Consider the following 15,608-nt stretch of genomic DNA (forward strand, 5'->3'; position numbering starts at 1 on the left):
ACGTGAATACAAAGTAACATTCGATCACTACGTTTCAAACTACTTTCGGGGCATCACAGACTTTGCGTCGCGTACGCATTTGATATCAGCGACGTCGCCGCATGCCACCGCACGAAGGCTGTTTCGGTACCGATTCTCTGCAAAATAATGAATGAAACATTACGCTTTCATGCGGACTGCGATCGTACCCTTGCAACCACTCCTCGCTACAATGTGCGTGAAGCGCTCAAATGCAGAAAACGAGAAACGAAGTTGCCGAAGTGCCCGCATTATGTTCTTGATTCAATATAAAAGACGACATTGACTCTGAGGCTAAGTGTTCTCTGCAGTTCTTGCCCGATATTTGCTTTGTAGTGTTACTTAGTGCCTTATTTTTTGTGTGTGTATTCATTTCCAGTGGGCAACGCTAAAGAAGCTTTTCGTTAGCTTCATGAGCGCCGTGAGCATCGTTTACCTGCTTTCTGCCTACCCTATCGAATACATAAAGCGTAAGTATTCAATCATTTATTGTGCTCCTGCGGGATTCATTCATATAACTTTAGTTGTAGAGGGCACACAGCTGCAAAATATTGTTTTATTCTGCATGCTCTTAAGTATGTGTTAGTATAGATGTTGTATTAGTCTATGTGTAAGTGCGATAACTGTATAGTGACAGTTATCTATTTTTCTTCCGCTTCGCATCGCGTCAATTTTATATTTTCGTATCACTCGTAAATATCTCCTATGTTCCATTCGTCAGGTTTCCTGTTCAGTACTGTATGGGTTTGTTCATGGTCGACACGTTTTGTTTGTTTTGTTTTTTATCTTCCTGATCAGTAAATACCAGGAGTTTTCTTCCTCTTCTGACAAACCTGCGTACGCAGTAACGTCGAATTATGACAGTATAGAAGTAATGCAAGGTGCGCACTGGCTATTCGTGTACGAATGACAACTTAAAACTTCGCACGCTCTAATGGAAGTCTTATGTGTATACGCACACAAGACTTCCATTAGAGCTTACGAAGCAAGCTCGCGAAAGCTTGACCGGGCTCTATCCTGTACCCGTTTTTTCGACCGCATTCTTTTCATCGTGGATTTAGAAACAACGCGATCGGCGCTTGCAGCGCAAACATCGAGATAATGCTCGCGCGTGGCGTTTCGCAGAATATAGCTCAATCAATATCCGGCCCATATTCGGAAGCTTTTGTCAGTTATGTTTGTTGCCTGGTAGGATCAGCGCACTGAGTTTTTTTTTTTTTTTTAATCTGCAAAGAGACCCCACGCGCAGACGCTGTTTGTCGTTCTCTGACTTTGTTTGACTCGCGCATCAATTAAGCGAGCTGCTATTGGCGAAACGACGTGCACGTTCACTAACCGACAAATGGGCGCCTTTCAGCAATAAGCTTCACTTGTACCGTTCTTAGGCGTTTGCAGTCGTCTTAAGTCTATACAACGCTCTGCAAATCGCAGTAATTACTTATCTGTGTTCACATTGGGGGCACAATCTGTTGACGGCCATCCTCGGTGGTACAGTGGTTACGGTGCTCGGCTGCTGACCCGAAAGTCGTGGGTTCGACCCTTGCCGCGGTGGTCGCATTTTCGATGGAGGCGAAATGCTAGAGGCCTGTGTACTGTGTGGGGTCAGTGCACGTTAAAGAACACCAGACGGTCGAAATTCCCGGGGCCCTCCACTACGGCGTGCCTCATAATCACATCGTGATTTTGGAACGTAAAACCTCTGATATTATTATTATTATTATTAAACTGACGTGCTATTCGACACTATGCATTATGTGTCTCCCTGGGCGTGCCATTTGACGACAGGTTATTTTTCTCGGAAATGTAGACCCAAGACATAGTAAACGTGTTTCCCTTTAGACGCATTGTATTCCAGTGAGAGATCAGTGTATTACCTTTCGCGTGCTTCTCTCGCAGAGGATGACTTCTTCGAGAAGAGCAGGTTGTGGCAGTTGCTGTACATCATCTGGGCCACTTCGTTACACCGGCATCGGTACTACCACGCCTGGACTCTAGGTACACAGGTGATTCTCTGAGTGCGGCTCATTGGGCGTGTACGGTACCGCAGTCGCGCAGTGCATCGATTAGATACCGCGATTGCAGCGAGTCAATGTCATTTGGAGCTTCCGTATTTTGCTTTGTTTAACTACCGTCTTGCGTGCCTAACTTTTTAGGCTATTGAAAAGCACAGCACGATAGTGGCGGCGACATCGGTGACTGGAAGAACGCCTCAAGCGCCCTTGAAATTGCCAACGCAATACCAAAGAAACAACCGAGGTGCCAGAAACCGAAACTATGTACAAAATTATGTATATATAGTGAGACGCGTCGCATTTGCACGGATTTTGGATCACTGTAGCAGGAGATTTCACTTCATTCCATTTCATTTCAGTTATTTACCGTTATTTACCCTGAGTGCCCAGTATCGGGCATTACATAAGGGTGAGAGGTAAAAAGCACTGATTTAGTTACAACACAACAAACATAAAAAGGAAAAGAGAAACAAGCATAATAATACAGAAAGGACACAATAATTTCGCAATTAAGAACGGACAGTGCAATGGATGGTACAATAATGGAATGATTATACAATGCAATAACACGGTCTACCTGCAGAAGCATTAGAGTGAATACAACAAATGCTTCCATAATACTAGCGAACCCGCTTAATACTATAGTGAGCGGGCGGTACAGATAGGTGGCTATGAAATTTATTTGAGAAGCTTTGTCTGTGACGTGGCACCTGCGTGTGCGCAGTGAAATCTATAAATCTGTCCTTCGTGTCGATTAAAAATCAGTTAAGTCTAGCGGTTGTCCTGTGTCTTTCTGTGGAGTCTTTGTGCGTGTGCGCTACTGCTATGGGAAGCATTCACACAGTACCAACTAGCCCAGCTAAATGCATTAACGAAATACAACAAAAACGTGGCCGATTTTATATTATAGATCGATAAAAGTGGTCGGTTACTGCTCAATACCGCTATATTTATAAACACATAATCCTGGTCGACCTGTCGTCGTGGCCACTGAAAAACCATTATGGTGCCTCATATGCTTCATTTGCATGGTGCCTATGGTGTGTTCGTATTGAAGAAGGCCTGTCTCTTTTTTTTTCACCATTGGGCAGGTGAAGCAATTTGTAATGCTGCTGGCTTCGGATTCAACGGCTACACAAGTGATAACAAAGCGCGCTGGAACCTCATCAGCAACGTGGACATCGTCACGATCGAGGTACGGTTTCGCGATAGTAGGTTTCATTATCTATTTATGTGCGGAAGCGACGAGAATAACCACGCAGGCACTCTATAGTCGCTTTTTCCGGAATCGTTACAAAGTCGTGATTATGACAGCAAATTGGGCTAGTTGGCTTTGGTTCTCCACTGCGGCGTGCCTGATAGTCCTATCGTGATTGTGGCACGTAAAACCCCAGAAAATATTATTGATTAAACTATTGCGCATTGTAGTTCCCTTTTCTATTGCGAAAACGCACATGTCGAACAGTTTATATACGAAGGGTTACGAGAAGTACATGGCAGATATGAGCCTTAAAGTCCTCTTATAATATCGTCATTTAAATTTTCACTTTTTTTTCCCTCAGTAATCTTCTCGTGACGTACGCTTTTGCGCCTCTCTTGTGTATTACACTTTGCTTCACTAATACGCTTCACTAATTTATGTCATCGACTTTCCTGAAGGCTTTCATCCGTCGACGTCATGTAAAGTAGCGTGATAGTCTTTCGTCCTTTTAAAGAAAGGGCGCATCATGCTTGCCATAGCGAATGAGGAGGAGTATAGCACACGCCTCTACAACGAAGTCAGTATTCCTTACGTCCCGGTAATGTCTTTAACGTTGCAATGCGCAGCCTTTATAACGAAGTAAGGTTGAAGTCTGGGTCAATTGGTGCATAGCACTGAATGGATGAACTAGTCAAAAATGACGAAGGACAAAGGACAGAAGAGTTCTTTGTTATTGTGTTGTTTGAACGGCGCGAGCGCCCATGGTTTCCCTGTAAGATGATGTTTGTTAATAAAGCACAGTTGATAGCCCAGTCGTCGTGTGTGCCACTTCTCCCCTTTGTCCTTCGTCCTTTTGACTCGTTGATTATTTCAGCTTTGTAACGAAGGGACCTGTATAACGAAGTACCTTGAAGGTTCCGAGTGTACTTTGTCATAAACGCGTTTGGCTTCCTCTAAAACGAGCGAATCCGAATAGCCGTTGTTTTGATCTGTCGTCCCACACGCAGACATCGACGAGTCTACGCGAGCTGCTGATAGCGTGGAACAAGTCGACTCAGACGTGGCTTCGCACCGTGTCGTACGAGCGTGTGCGTCGGCACCGCACCCAGCTGACGTTCATCCTGTCGGCCATGTGGCACGGCTTCTACCCGGGCTACTACCTCACCTTCGGCACTGGAACGCTCTTCACGCTGGCTGCGCGAGCGGTGAGCGACCTGCGATGTATGCTGTTGCGCGCTTTCTCGTTCAGTTTTAAGGCGAACGCCTTGGATGCTTCGTCAAACGCGAAAATTGACCATCGGCGTCAACAAGAGTTATGCAAAGAATCATCATCACGTGATTGCGTTTCCATATGACGCCATCATGACGTCACAGATAGACAGAAGTTTAGACGTTATCATGGCATTACATAACATGACGACACACATGCGAGGTTCAATTTTAAGGCTAAAGTCTTGGATGCTTCATCAGACACGAAAATTGACCGTCGGCGTTAATACGAGTGATGCAAAGAATCATCATCACGTGATGACGTTTCCATATGACGCCAGCATGACGTCACAGATAGACAGAAGTTCAGACGTTGTCATGGCGTTACATAACGTGACGTCACACATGAGTTCATCAGATTACATCATCGCTTGGTCAAAGGTGGGCCGATCACGGAGGCAGTGCCAAACCAGGTGATGTGCAGAAATGTTGCAATGCCTTCGATCACGGAGGCAGTGCAAAACCACTTTAGGTGCAGGAGGGGGCTGGGGGAGGACCAATACATCGACTGGAGAAAAAGAAGATGGCTTTCGCCTTCGAGTCGTCGCACGCGAATGCGTAAGGGGCCCTGTGAGTCTCGATCGAGCTTCTACTCAGCCAATCACGGATAATACAATGACCATCTTCATACAGAGCCATTACGCCTACCGGGTTATGTGGTGCAGTTGTCGGAAATGTGAGAATGTTTATCTGGTTGTATTTCTGGCCGTCACGCCTTTGGGCGCGTAAAGGAGCGTTGTGACGCTTAAATCGCGGCACTATAGACACCGCCCTTTGCTCGCCGCGATTCGGTATTGCTTAAAACACGCAGTAATCTTGCGAGGTGCACTCGTATCAAGAAGCTTTTATGCAAGACTCATCCGCTTACTGCATGCTTATGTCTTACGCTTATATTTTTTCGTCGTTAATAACAAGAAAGATGTGTTACGCTGCATATAGAATGCTGGAAAGATTAAGGTTCTAACGGGGACGTTTTGCTTTTATCACAGTATATGAGAGGGTGGCATTATAGCGCATTGAGCTAAAGCGCAGAAGCGCTGAGGCAAAGCATTGACCGAAATAGACAGCCTCGCAGGTAAATCGGCATGCCGGACATCAAAAGCGTCGCGACTGTATAGCGTAACGTATAAAGCGTTATAAGTGCGCCGACCGCGCGCCGGAAGCACGTTCAAGTATACACATACCTCGTCAAAAGTTTAGAAACCACTTCGCGCTTATAGGAGGACCTCTCAGTGCTTTAGCGTATGGGGGGGTCTCTGCAGAACTTTCCTCCCTCCGAAACAACAAGCACGGAGAGGCACATTTCGACACTTTGTACTATGAAGAGCTTACACCGGTTGCCACGTGACGCGAGTTATTGTGTCATTGGTGCGTTCGCAGGTGCGTCGTAGTGTGCGACCCCTGTTCCAGGGCAGCCGGGAGAGGCAAAAGTTGTACGACCTTATCACCTGCTTGGCGACGCGCGTTGCCGTCGCCTACATGGTGTTTCCGTTCCTTCTGCTAGACTTTCACTCCAGCGTCAGGGTTTACCGGTAAGTACGATTAACTATCGTGCAGATACTGAACCAAGCTTGTTTCGAGAACTGCTCGTGCCCTGTAGGGCGGTACTTGACGTCACGTGATGTCACGATTGACCAGTGCTGACGTTCCGGCGGGAACAAAAGAAATTGTAATTCGGCCCTAATTATGTTGTGTATTAATTAAGTTCTTTTTTTTTCGTAGAATGAATGAATGAATGAATGAATCCTGTATTTTAAAGAAGGCGACGGTTCATCTTTCCCCGAGAGATCCAACATTTACTACCCCTGATGTGGGAGTATACGGGATATGTAATTCGTACAAGCCAATCTTGAAGCTTGAAAACTCATCGCGACGTACGCTAGTCCAAGTACTTTGTCTGTCTCGAGTCGTGTAGGAGAAGCTGATCGTTTTATGCGATGGCGATCTAATTGGACGTACATCTAAAGGCGGTAAAAGATACTGACATGAAAATGATGTTCACCCAGGAACCAAAACCTCGACCCCTTTTCCAGTCCTGATGAAGATGGAGATTTGAAAATGCGTCTTATACCATGTCTTTAGTTGTTTAGTCTTGTTGTAGAGATGAAAAATTCGTGAACACGGGGTCCTCTCTTCTTCAAGGCTGCAGCCTTGAAGCCTGTTCAAGACTGCAGCCTTGAAGAACACAAGACCGTTTGTCGAAACGTCGGCTCCCGCGATACCCGGTGTTCAAGAATTTTTTCATCTCTTAAAGGGGCCCTGCAACACCTTTTTCAGCACGGTCAGAAAACGCTGCGGATCGGTAGTCGAGGCTCCCGAGGACACGCGAGCCAAACATTATAGCGCAGCACGCAGCCTGGGATTTACAATAAATTCTCAAAGTCAGCTAAAAATCACTTCCTCTTCTCTCGACAAATGATGCCATTGACTCAAAATCACTGCATCACTGACTCAAGTTCCACGCCATTGGCTCATTTGGACATGGCGCGCTTGGTAGTAACTGCGGCTGCCGCGGAAGGCCGTCACTTGCCCGCGGCCGCGCGCGCGCGCGATCGCAGTGAAAGTACGACGCGTGTTCGAAGAAAAAAAAAAAAAAAGAAAATGTGCTCAAGGTCACGAGGCGCGCGTGACGTACCTTCTTCCCCCCGTGCCACCCCTCCCTGCTTAGCTTCCAGCGCTTTCGTGGGGACGAGAGTAGAAGGAAAACAAAGCGTGCGACACATCTTTGTAACTTCGCTCGTACTGGACGTATTCTCAAAATTTTTGCGGTGGCCGATTCGTGAGGAAATAAGCTCCTTTAGTGAAGCCATTCCATGGCTACTTGAAAAAGTGTTGCAGGGCCCCTTTAAAGCAGGGATCCCAAGCTCACCTCAGCTAGCGGGCCGCAGTCACGAAACATTACTCCCGCCAGGACAGTGAAGAAGTTTGGAGCGGGGAGAGAGGGGGGGTGGTGTCTGCACAAAATGTCTGTTAACGTTGCCATTTGAAAGATCGTTTCCATATCATATATATGGGTCATTTCTGAAGGGAATTTCGCGCACGGATTCCGACATATCGATACCGATCTCCAAAATGCGTAAATATCTGGACGCCGATTCTGAATTATACAGTCTTGTTTCACGGTTAAGTATCAAGACATGGTGACTGCAGGGTGTGTCTCACGAAAGAAGTGCTTTAGACTAGTCACGCCTGTGTAGCCTAAAAAAAATTCAGCCAGCTCCACTTCGCGGACACTGATGAAACAACGAACCTAGTGGCCCTCCTTTTTTTTTTTTTCTTTATTGCCTGCTTCCGCCCCGCCACGGTGGTCTAGTGGTTATGGCGCTCGACTGCTGACCCGAAGGTCGCGGGATCGAATCCCGGCCGCGGCGGCTGCATTTTCGATGGAGGCGAAAATGTTTGAGGCCCGTGTACTTAGATTTAGGTGCACGTTAAAGAACCCCAGGTGGTCGAAATTTCCGGAGCCCTCCACTACGGCGTCTCTCATAATCATATGGTGGTTTTGGGACGTTAAACCCCAGATATTATTATATTATTGCCTGCTTCCAGACATAAACCACATCACAAACACATAGAATAAATAACATCAAATGTTGTCCGTCCTACTGGACAGACATCAATTTTAAAATTCCTTGAGCACTGTCAAGGGTTCCACTCTCGATAACCACTCAGGTACAATCTCCTGCGTTTTCTGCAATTCAACAAATTTCGACATACACTCTCGAAAGTACATTCTTGCGGGCCTTGCATCTGGATCGCGGTGAAATCCTGCCATACGAGCCCGCCATAGACAGTGGAGGCCTGTTAACATTATTAAGTCTAACGGCAATCCATTCTCATTATCTATTGGGAGAAACCTGATACCGTATTGATCTAACGGGAATTCCTTCTTGATTGTCCTCTGTAGTACATCCCAAAAGTACACGCCCTCCCAGCAATGTAAGAAAACATGGTCAATAGTTTCGGGCTTATTACAGATAAGGCAGTCTGAGCCCCAAGGTAAGAAAAAACCACGCTCCTCAAGAAATACCTTGACATGCAATGTGCCTGTGTGAAGCTTAAAGAAGAAGGACTTCGTGGAAGGCGCCACTTGCATTCTTTTAACCCTTTTTAGCACGTCCTGCCCTTGGCCTCTACTGTGCACGGCTCTGTACAGAGGGACGGGCAAAATTGCATCACACACATCTTTGTACAGCTTTTTACGTGACACTGAGAACAGATACTCATTAGAAAATCTAACAGACAAAAAGCGAATACTTAGAATCACCTCCTTGAGATACCCGCAGACTGCGCCATTCATGTGATCTGTACCAACTACATATCCAGGTAGAGCCCTGATGAGCCTCAATTGGCACACCGTGCGCAGGAAAGGGTCACTCACATTACGGAAAAAGAAGAACCTGTTTATGATTTGCCGAATGAAAAGATGTGGCAGTCCCAGACCTCCTTTCTTTACTCGTCTAAACAGATTGGTTCGACTGCATCGTTCCCAACTAGAGGCCCACACGAAAATTGCGAAGACACGATGAAATTTCTGTATATTTGCCCGTGAACAATGCAATACCTGCATCACGTACCACAGTTTCGACGCGAAGAATAAATTGCAAACCGTAGCTCTTGAGAACATTGATAGGTGATTACCCTTCGACCTATTCGCTTTCAACTGAATTACTCTTGCCTGTTCTTGCCAATAGTTATCATTGTCTTTGTAGTATGTCGGTTCCATACTCAGAGATGGGGTAGCTTTGGCATACCGCAACTGCACGACACGTTTAGTGGTTAACAAGTCATTGGGTGCCCCCATTAAAATTAAGCGATCCGTCCGTCAGGGCTGTCCGCTTAGCCCTCTACTGTTCAGCATCTACATAGAATCCCTGTGCTTGGCAATAAGTGAAAACAGCAGCATTCACGGCTTTAGGTTGCAGGCATCAGAAGTCAAAATTCTGGCATACGCGGACGATGTCGCAGTTTGTTGCACCGACAAAGAAAGTGTTGCACAGGTTATCACTGTAGTAAAGAATTTCGGCAAAGTAACTGGTAGTCTGGTAAATTGGGGAAAGTGCTTGGGTTTTTGGCACGGAGTGTGGTCATCTAGACCAGAATTTTTCGCCAATGTTAAGTGGGGGACGACACCTGCCTAGTGGCCCTCCCTTCATCAGGCTAACGCATTGCTATGCAGTATGGAGTAGTAGGATTTACTCAATTTCTGTGGCACATGCGCGTTTATGATGACGATAGTTTTCTGATAGGCTGCACGTGGCCCATACCCGTTTGTTGATCTAACTGGTGCCTTCATTTTAGTGGACCAGTGGTGAGTAGTGGGATTTACCCAATTTATCCCAATGTCTGTGGCGCATACCCGTTTAGATGCCCACAAGCGTTACCAGACCAAGAACAGTTTCGCTGTTATTTTATATATATATATATATATATATATATATATATATATATATATATATATATATATATATATATATATATATATATATATATATATATATATATATATATAAATGTGGTGAGGCTGTCATACGCGGGCCGGGCCGCGTGTTTGAGACCCCCTCTTAAATCTTCCATCTCCTCAGGGGAAGTTCTGCCTTATTTAGTGTTGTTCTGTTATGCATGGTTTATTTAAAATCTCTGCGTCATTGTTTTTCACCCCCACCCGTTTCCCGTTGGTTTCCAATGACACCGCGTTCTGTGCGCAGACACTTTGGATTCGTGGGCCACCTGCTCTGCCTGCTGGCCATGTACGTCCTGCCTCGGGTGCTGCCGCCTCCGCCGCGATCACCGCCCCGGGGTTGGACGTCGCCCGCAACGGCGGAGAGGACGCCCGAGGGAACCACGTGTCCGAACAGCCCGTCGAACGAGAGGCAGCCGCACCTCAAGCACGATTCCGAAGCACTGGTGCCAGACTTCGAGTCGGACGAATCGCTTTCGGCCTATACCTCGAACACTGACGTCGAAGCCAGGAGCTCTCAGACGTCGCTGGCCTCGGTAAACAGCCCGGCGGCGGCACCGCCGACCTCGACCCTTCCCGACTCGACCAAGTCGCAGCCACCTGGTGACGATAAGAAGACCCAGTAGAGCTGCCGTAGCCGTGCACACGCTTGTTTTGTTTTCCCAAAAAAGCGCACATGCCTTGTCGAGGGAAGAGGCCAGTGCGGCATCCGATATGTATACAATGTGCGAAGTGTCGTCGATTCTGAAATTAGCCGTGCACTCGCTGCTCGTTTAAGTGTAACAAGGTCAACGGCGCCTGCGCCAACGGTGCGAACTCGGCTGGGCCCTTATCGATAGTCCAGGTGCATATTTCGTACGAGACTGTGTCGTCATTTGTCTGCAGGCCTATATATATATATATATGGCGCACCATTGTCGTAATGTGTTAAGTAACGCCGGCGTGTCCGCTGTGGTCGTTGTTGAGGGGCCAGCGGCATAACACGTTGGGCTATACGCGAAAAAAAAATGATATATAGATCGGGCTCAACAAATTCGTGCTAATAACTTGTGATCTTAATTAATACGCGTACTGACAACAAAGCTGCGGCGATAATTCATAGATAAACGACGGAATCGAACAGTCGTGCTCGGACCCTGTGAGTCATTTTCCAAGGCTTTGTCAAACAGGTAACTCGCCGGCTAAAGTGTGTTTCGACGTCTCTTGACTGCTGTATAACCAAGTTCCTATGTGTCGCTTCTGCACACGGGCGCGCGTGTCACGCAATCATTTAATAATATATCTACAATTTACGCGTGTAGCGCATTGAATGCCGTACTGTTTTCTTTCTCGCGAGGGGGCCTTCGTACTGTGCAACGAGTCAACGGCGTTATTAGCTTGTGTGGCATGCATGTTTCTCTGGATGCAACAAGTGTGTGAATGTCGTCACCTTGATCACGTTGCTGTGGATGGACATTCCAAGCGTTTTAACGTGTTCGTGGGGTGGTGTTCATCAGGTGTGGATTCGTGTGCGTGTTATTTAACTCGTTTCTGAGGTCTTTCGCCGTGTATTGAGCCTGCCTGTCGGTAGGCGTCACAAACGCGGGCGCACGGACAAGTTATCGCGTGAAGAACCGCATGATCTGCGTCAGTCAGAGCTGACCACTCAACTTGGTCCGCATGGCTCGCATGTTTCGTGTTTTTTGTGCAGACCATTTCCTGCAGGCTTCCACTACAAATCTTGGTCTCACGTTCGTTGTACTTACACAAGAGAGCGGCAGTGGTGATTCCTCTTTCCTCTGGGACACTGATTGGAGATGGCATGCCTCGAACAAATAGGTTAGCTCGCTGACTTTATAAGATTGGGTGAAATACTGAGTGAAAATTCCTTGAAAGGGTCTTTAGAACGATGTCTGTTGAGGGTTCGAGTAATCATCGCTCGACACTGGATATCTACCTTGTAAGCGCGACATTTCTGTGCGTACGTCAGAGTGAGCTGAAACGCGATGGATTGGACCTATCGACATGAGGCAACTTACGACATCTTTTGCGCGACGACGGCATCGCGCAGCTAAAGGTGGCGTGGTAAAATGTCGTGCGCTGAAGGCTTCGTTTTCTGATCTCTTTTGATTGGTGCACGCTTGAATATGTTAATCGTTGCACTGCACATATTTTTGTTTCGCTCATTTACTGTGTGTATGCCAATAGTTGAGTGCATGTTTTATTCTTTCGCTTGGCTTCCTGCGCATCGCCGCACTTATCATATGGGACTTATCATACGGGGCGTTTTGTGGCAAAGGGGAATCTTTTTTTTTTTTTTTTGCTTTGGCTTGAAAGGCATGTTCAGTATTTTTAAGGCTTATAGTCCGGCAAGACCACCGTGTCATGCTGAGGCAAACTTCACATCAGGTTACTGCACGCAAATTTGCTTTTCCACACAAAGGCGACGGTGAGAATAAGCTCGCTTGCCGGAAGGTCAACGTGCAGGTCGTTGATTCACCTTCAAGCTTTACTTCAGGACGCAAGATGAACTGCCCATGGTGGCGATTGGACTGCATGCTGTTCAGTGTGTCGACCGCGGCGGTCGACGGCGAGGTATCTTGACACCAGAGCCTAGACCAGACCATGACGCCGGACCATGTGGTCACTATGACGTCAAACGATGACGCCATCACAAGCCAGTCGCTTGGTCAAACGTGGGCCGATCTCGGAGGCAGTGCTGCGAAACCACGTGAGGTGCAGAAAGGTGTGCGATGCATCCGATCCTGGAGGCAGCGCGAAACAACGTTTGGTGCACAAAGCTTTCGCGGGAGGTAGGATGGATGAGTACAGTCGAGTGAGGAGAAGAAGAAGCAAAAGAAGGAGATGGCTTTCGCCTTCGAGTCATCTTAGGCGAATGCATAGGGGACCCTGTGACTTTCTGGTGCAGTTTCGCTTCCTGGTTTGTACAGTTTTTGCGTGTGGAAAACTCGAGCAGTCGCTCGGATTCCTCGGCTTCGTCAGTTGATAGGCAGGAACGGAGTGTCCCGTGTCACCGGATTCGTTGCGTTCTTCCTGTTAATAACGTTGTTGTACTTGAATGTTTTACTGGCAGTTGATGCTGTTCGGGTATTGGATGTAGTCACTACGTGAGTTGAACGTCGTGTGAGCAAGTTGTACTGCATAGCGTTATCGTTGTTGAATAAACGTGAAGCAACCTGTATGCTCTAAACGACGCGTGGATAAACGGACCATCTATAGTTCTATAGCAGCACACGCACCGCTGAGCGTTTAATGTCTAAGTCGCGCCTGATTGGTTTTTAAATTAATATGCACCAAATTGCACGATCTAAACACAACAGTAGGAAATATTGTGAAAATAAAAGCAGCCAGGCAGTTTTATAAGCTTACTACCTTTTTTTTAAAACTTTAACAGATTTCTCGCGATACTGTGCCTTGATCGTATCGAAAGACCACGACACACAGTCGACTTTCGAGAGTACGATGTAGATCAAGATGGTAACCCTAATTGTCGCCTCTCTATCCGCGAGTTAACTGTGGCCGCCGATTTAATTACATTCATAGCTTCCATTGTGCAGGACAACAACGTGAAAATGCACACGGCCCAGAAATGTGCATGAGGTCTTCGCTGCCGACGATACGTTACAGGCTTCTGGACTTATACACAACGAAAGGATCACGTTGAAATATCGGGCCCTGCTTCAGTATCGCCTCGTTCCGACTTAAGTCCCCATAAGCTCTTCTCAAATCGGGATCACATTTCCTTTGTTTCACTCTTCCAAAACGAGGTCCAAATTTCCAGCTAGTCGCGTTAAGCCATCCTCTTTATGCCACCATACTGATTTCGCGCTTCCCTATTATCTCGTGTTTACACAACGCCGTGAATACGAGAAGGCAGTAATACCTATTAAGAGCTTAAGACCGGCGCGATCTGAATGCACATCTGAAGGAAAAAATTGTAGCGCAAAGCAACACACAGACAGACAGACGGACAGACAGAGACGACGGGACTGGCGCCAACTTCCAACAGTTGGAAGGTAGCGCCAGTCCCATCCTCTCTGTCTGTCCGTGTGTTGCTTCGCGCTTCAATTTTTAGATGTGAAGCATCTTATGGCGGAGTTGAATCCGGTGGTGGTGGTGGTGTGCGGCGTGACCACCCTTACTGGGCATGCGCAAACCCTCTCCACTCCCCTCTCCCTTTCCCCCTCTCCCTTCCCCTCTCCAAATCACATCTCCCCTTCCCTCTCCCCCTTCCCTCTCCCTCGCCCCTTACCCCTCTCCCATCCTCATCCCCCCTCTCCCCTACCCCTCTCCACATCACCTCTCTCCTCGCCCCTTACCCCTCCCCTCTCCTTCCCCTCTCCACTTCCCCTCTCCCATTTCCCCCTAACCACTCCACCTCTAGAACGCGGGCTCTACATGCCGAAACACTGCTTCGCATCGCCTCATGGTCCCCTTTATTTCCTTCGGAAGTCATGAACCAACTAGCCCCACAAAAGGTTTTGCTAAATCAATGCACATGGCTGATGTCGTGCGGCAATTTATCGATTTTTTCGTACTTGCCATGTACAGCCTTGACGAAAGCTCGGTTGTGCTACAGAAATTTATATAAATAAATGGTCGAGAAGCTATGTCCATTGGCGCTTACGCGCATGCTTTATTAGAGGCTTTCTTGGGCAAGAAGCGCTGTTTCTACGTGAGCGTTCTTACTTCCGTTCGCGTGTCCGTTAGATCTTCCTCGAGTAATAGAGATAAAAATCTCACAGGCATGCAGACACGGCGCGGCGCCTTCCATTTGGTTGTGCGAGTACGTTTGCTGAACAGCACTGGCTAATGCCGGGAGTGTGTCTTGAAAAAGATGTGAAATATAAAAAGAAAGAAACGAAAGGAAGAAGCGGGCTGATGGCGTTCACGTCTTTCCTTCTTTGCCTTTTCAGTGCTAGTGTTCGAATCGGGGACACCTTGTTCCAGCGGTTCAATCGCCACCATACGGATCTGCGAGCTCTATACACCTTGGTCTCCGCGATTAGCTCCGGCAGCGCGCCGTTTCGCAGCCGAAGCTGATCGCGGAGGCCACGTCTGCACTGACACGTTGATACACATCTTATGTTATCAACAGCGCTCGTAGTCGCAAGTGACATGGAAGATTACACAACATCCAACGCAGGTTATAATAGCTTACGTAAGTTTTAAAATGCTGCAAAACAAGATAAAGGCAAATGAGTATGCGCAAGTTGCTGGTGGAAGGAATACAGTAGGCATGGGAGAATGAAACGTTTGAACTGAAAGCGGGCTCGCGTTGATGAGGTACCGGCGAATTGGACACGACACCTTCGCTACGTAGCGACACCTGAGGTCGCGTCGAAGCTAAACCAGGAAGTATTGTATCACTTAAGAGCGAAAGCACACAATCAACCTACATCGCAATGAAACGTTTAAACTAATCGAACAAATGTAGCGCTTCAGGAGTAGCGAATTTCCGTTGAATTAACACTTTAGACAGGGAGAATATTTTGCGAAGCTGACTCTTATACATACATATTTGCCACAAATGTTGACGATATTACTGATAAGAGATTTTTCTTTAGTCGTGAAATGTAATAACGATCGATGTCGGTAGTTGTGAATCGCTCGTTGCACTCCGTTGTGGTTGTTGGGATTGATGTGG

General features: G+C 47.1%; 1 protein-coding gene across 1 annotated transcript in view; it reads left to right on the forward strand.

Moving 5' to 3' along the window:
* Nucleotides 1–14,028, forward strand: part of LOC119383200 (lysophospholipid acyltransferase 6) — a 56,731-nt gene extending 42,703 nt beyond the window's left edge. The window contains exons 8-13 of the mRNA XM_037651237.2: nt 398–488; nt 1,915–2,013; nt 3,122–3,225; nt 4,239–4,436; nt 5,881–6,032; nt 10,209–14,028. Coding sequence (XP_037507165.1) covers nt 398–488; nt 1,915–2,013; nt 3,122–3,225; nt 4,239–4,436; nt 5,881–6,032; nt 10,209–10,587 — 1,023 coding nt within the window. The 3' untranslated portion in view covers nt 10,588–14,028. The remainder of the gene's footprint in view (nt 1–397; nt 489–1,914; nt 2,014–3,121; nt 3,226–4,238; nt 4,437–5,880; nt 6,033–10,208) is intronic.
* Nucleotides 14,029–15,608: the final 1,580 nt, after the last annotated feature.

The sequence above is a fragment of the Rhipicephalus sanguineus genome, chromosome 2 (assembly GCF_013339695.2).
Source record: "Rhipicephalus sanguineus isolate Rsan-2018 chromosome 2, BIME_Rsan_1.4, whole genome shotgun sequence".
NCBI lineage: Eukaryota > Metazoa > Arthropoda > Arachnida > Ixodida > Ixodidae > Rhipicephalus > Rhipicephalus sanguineus.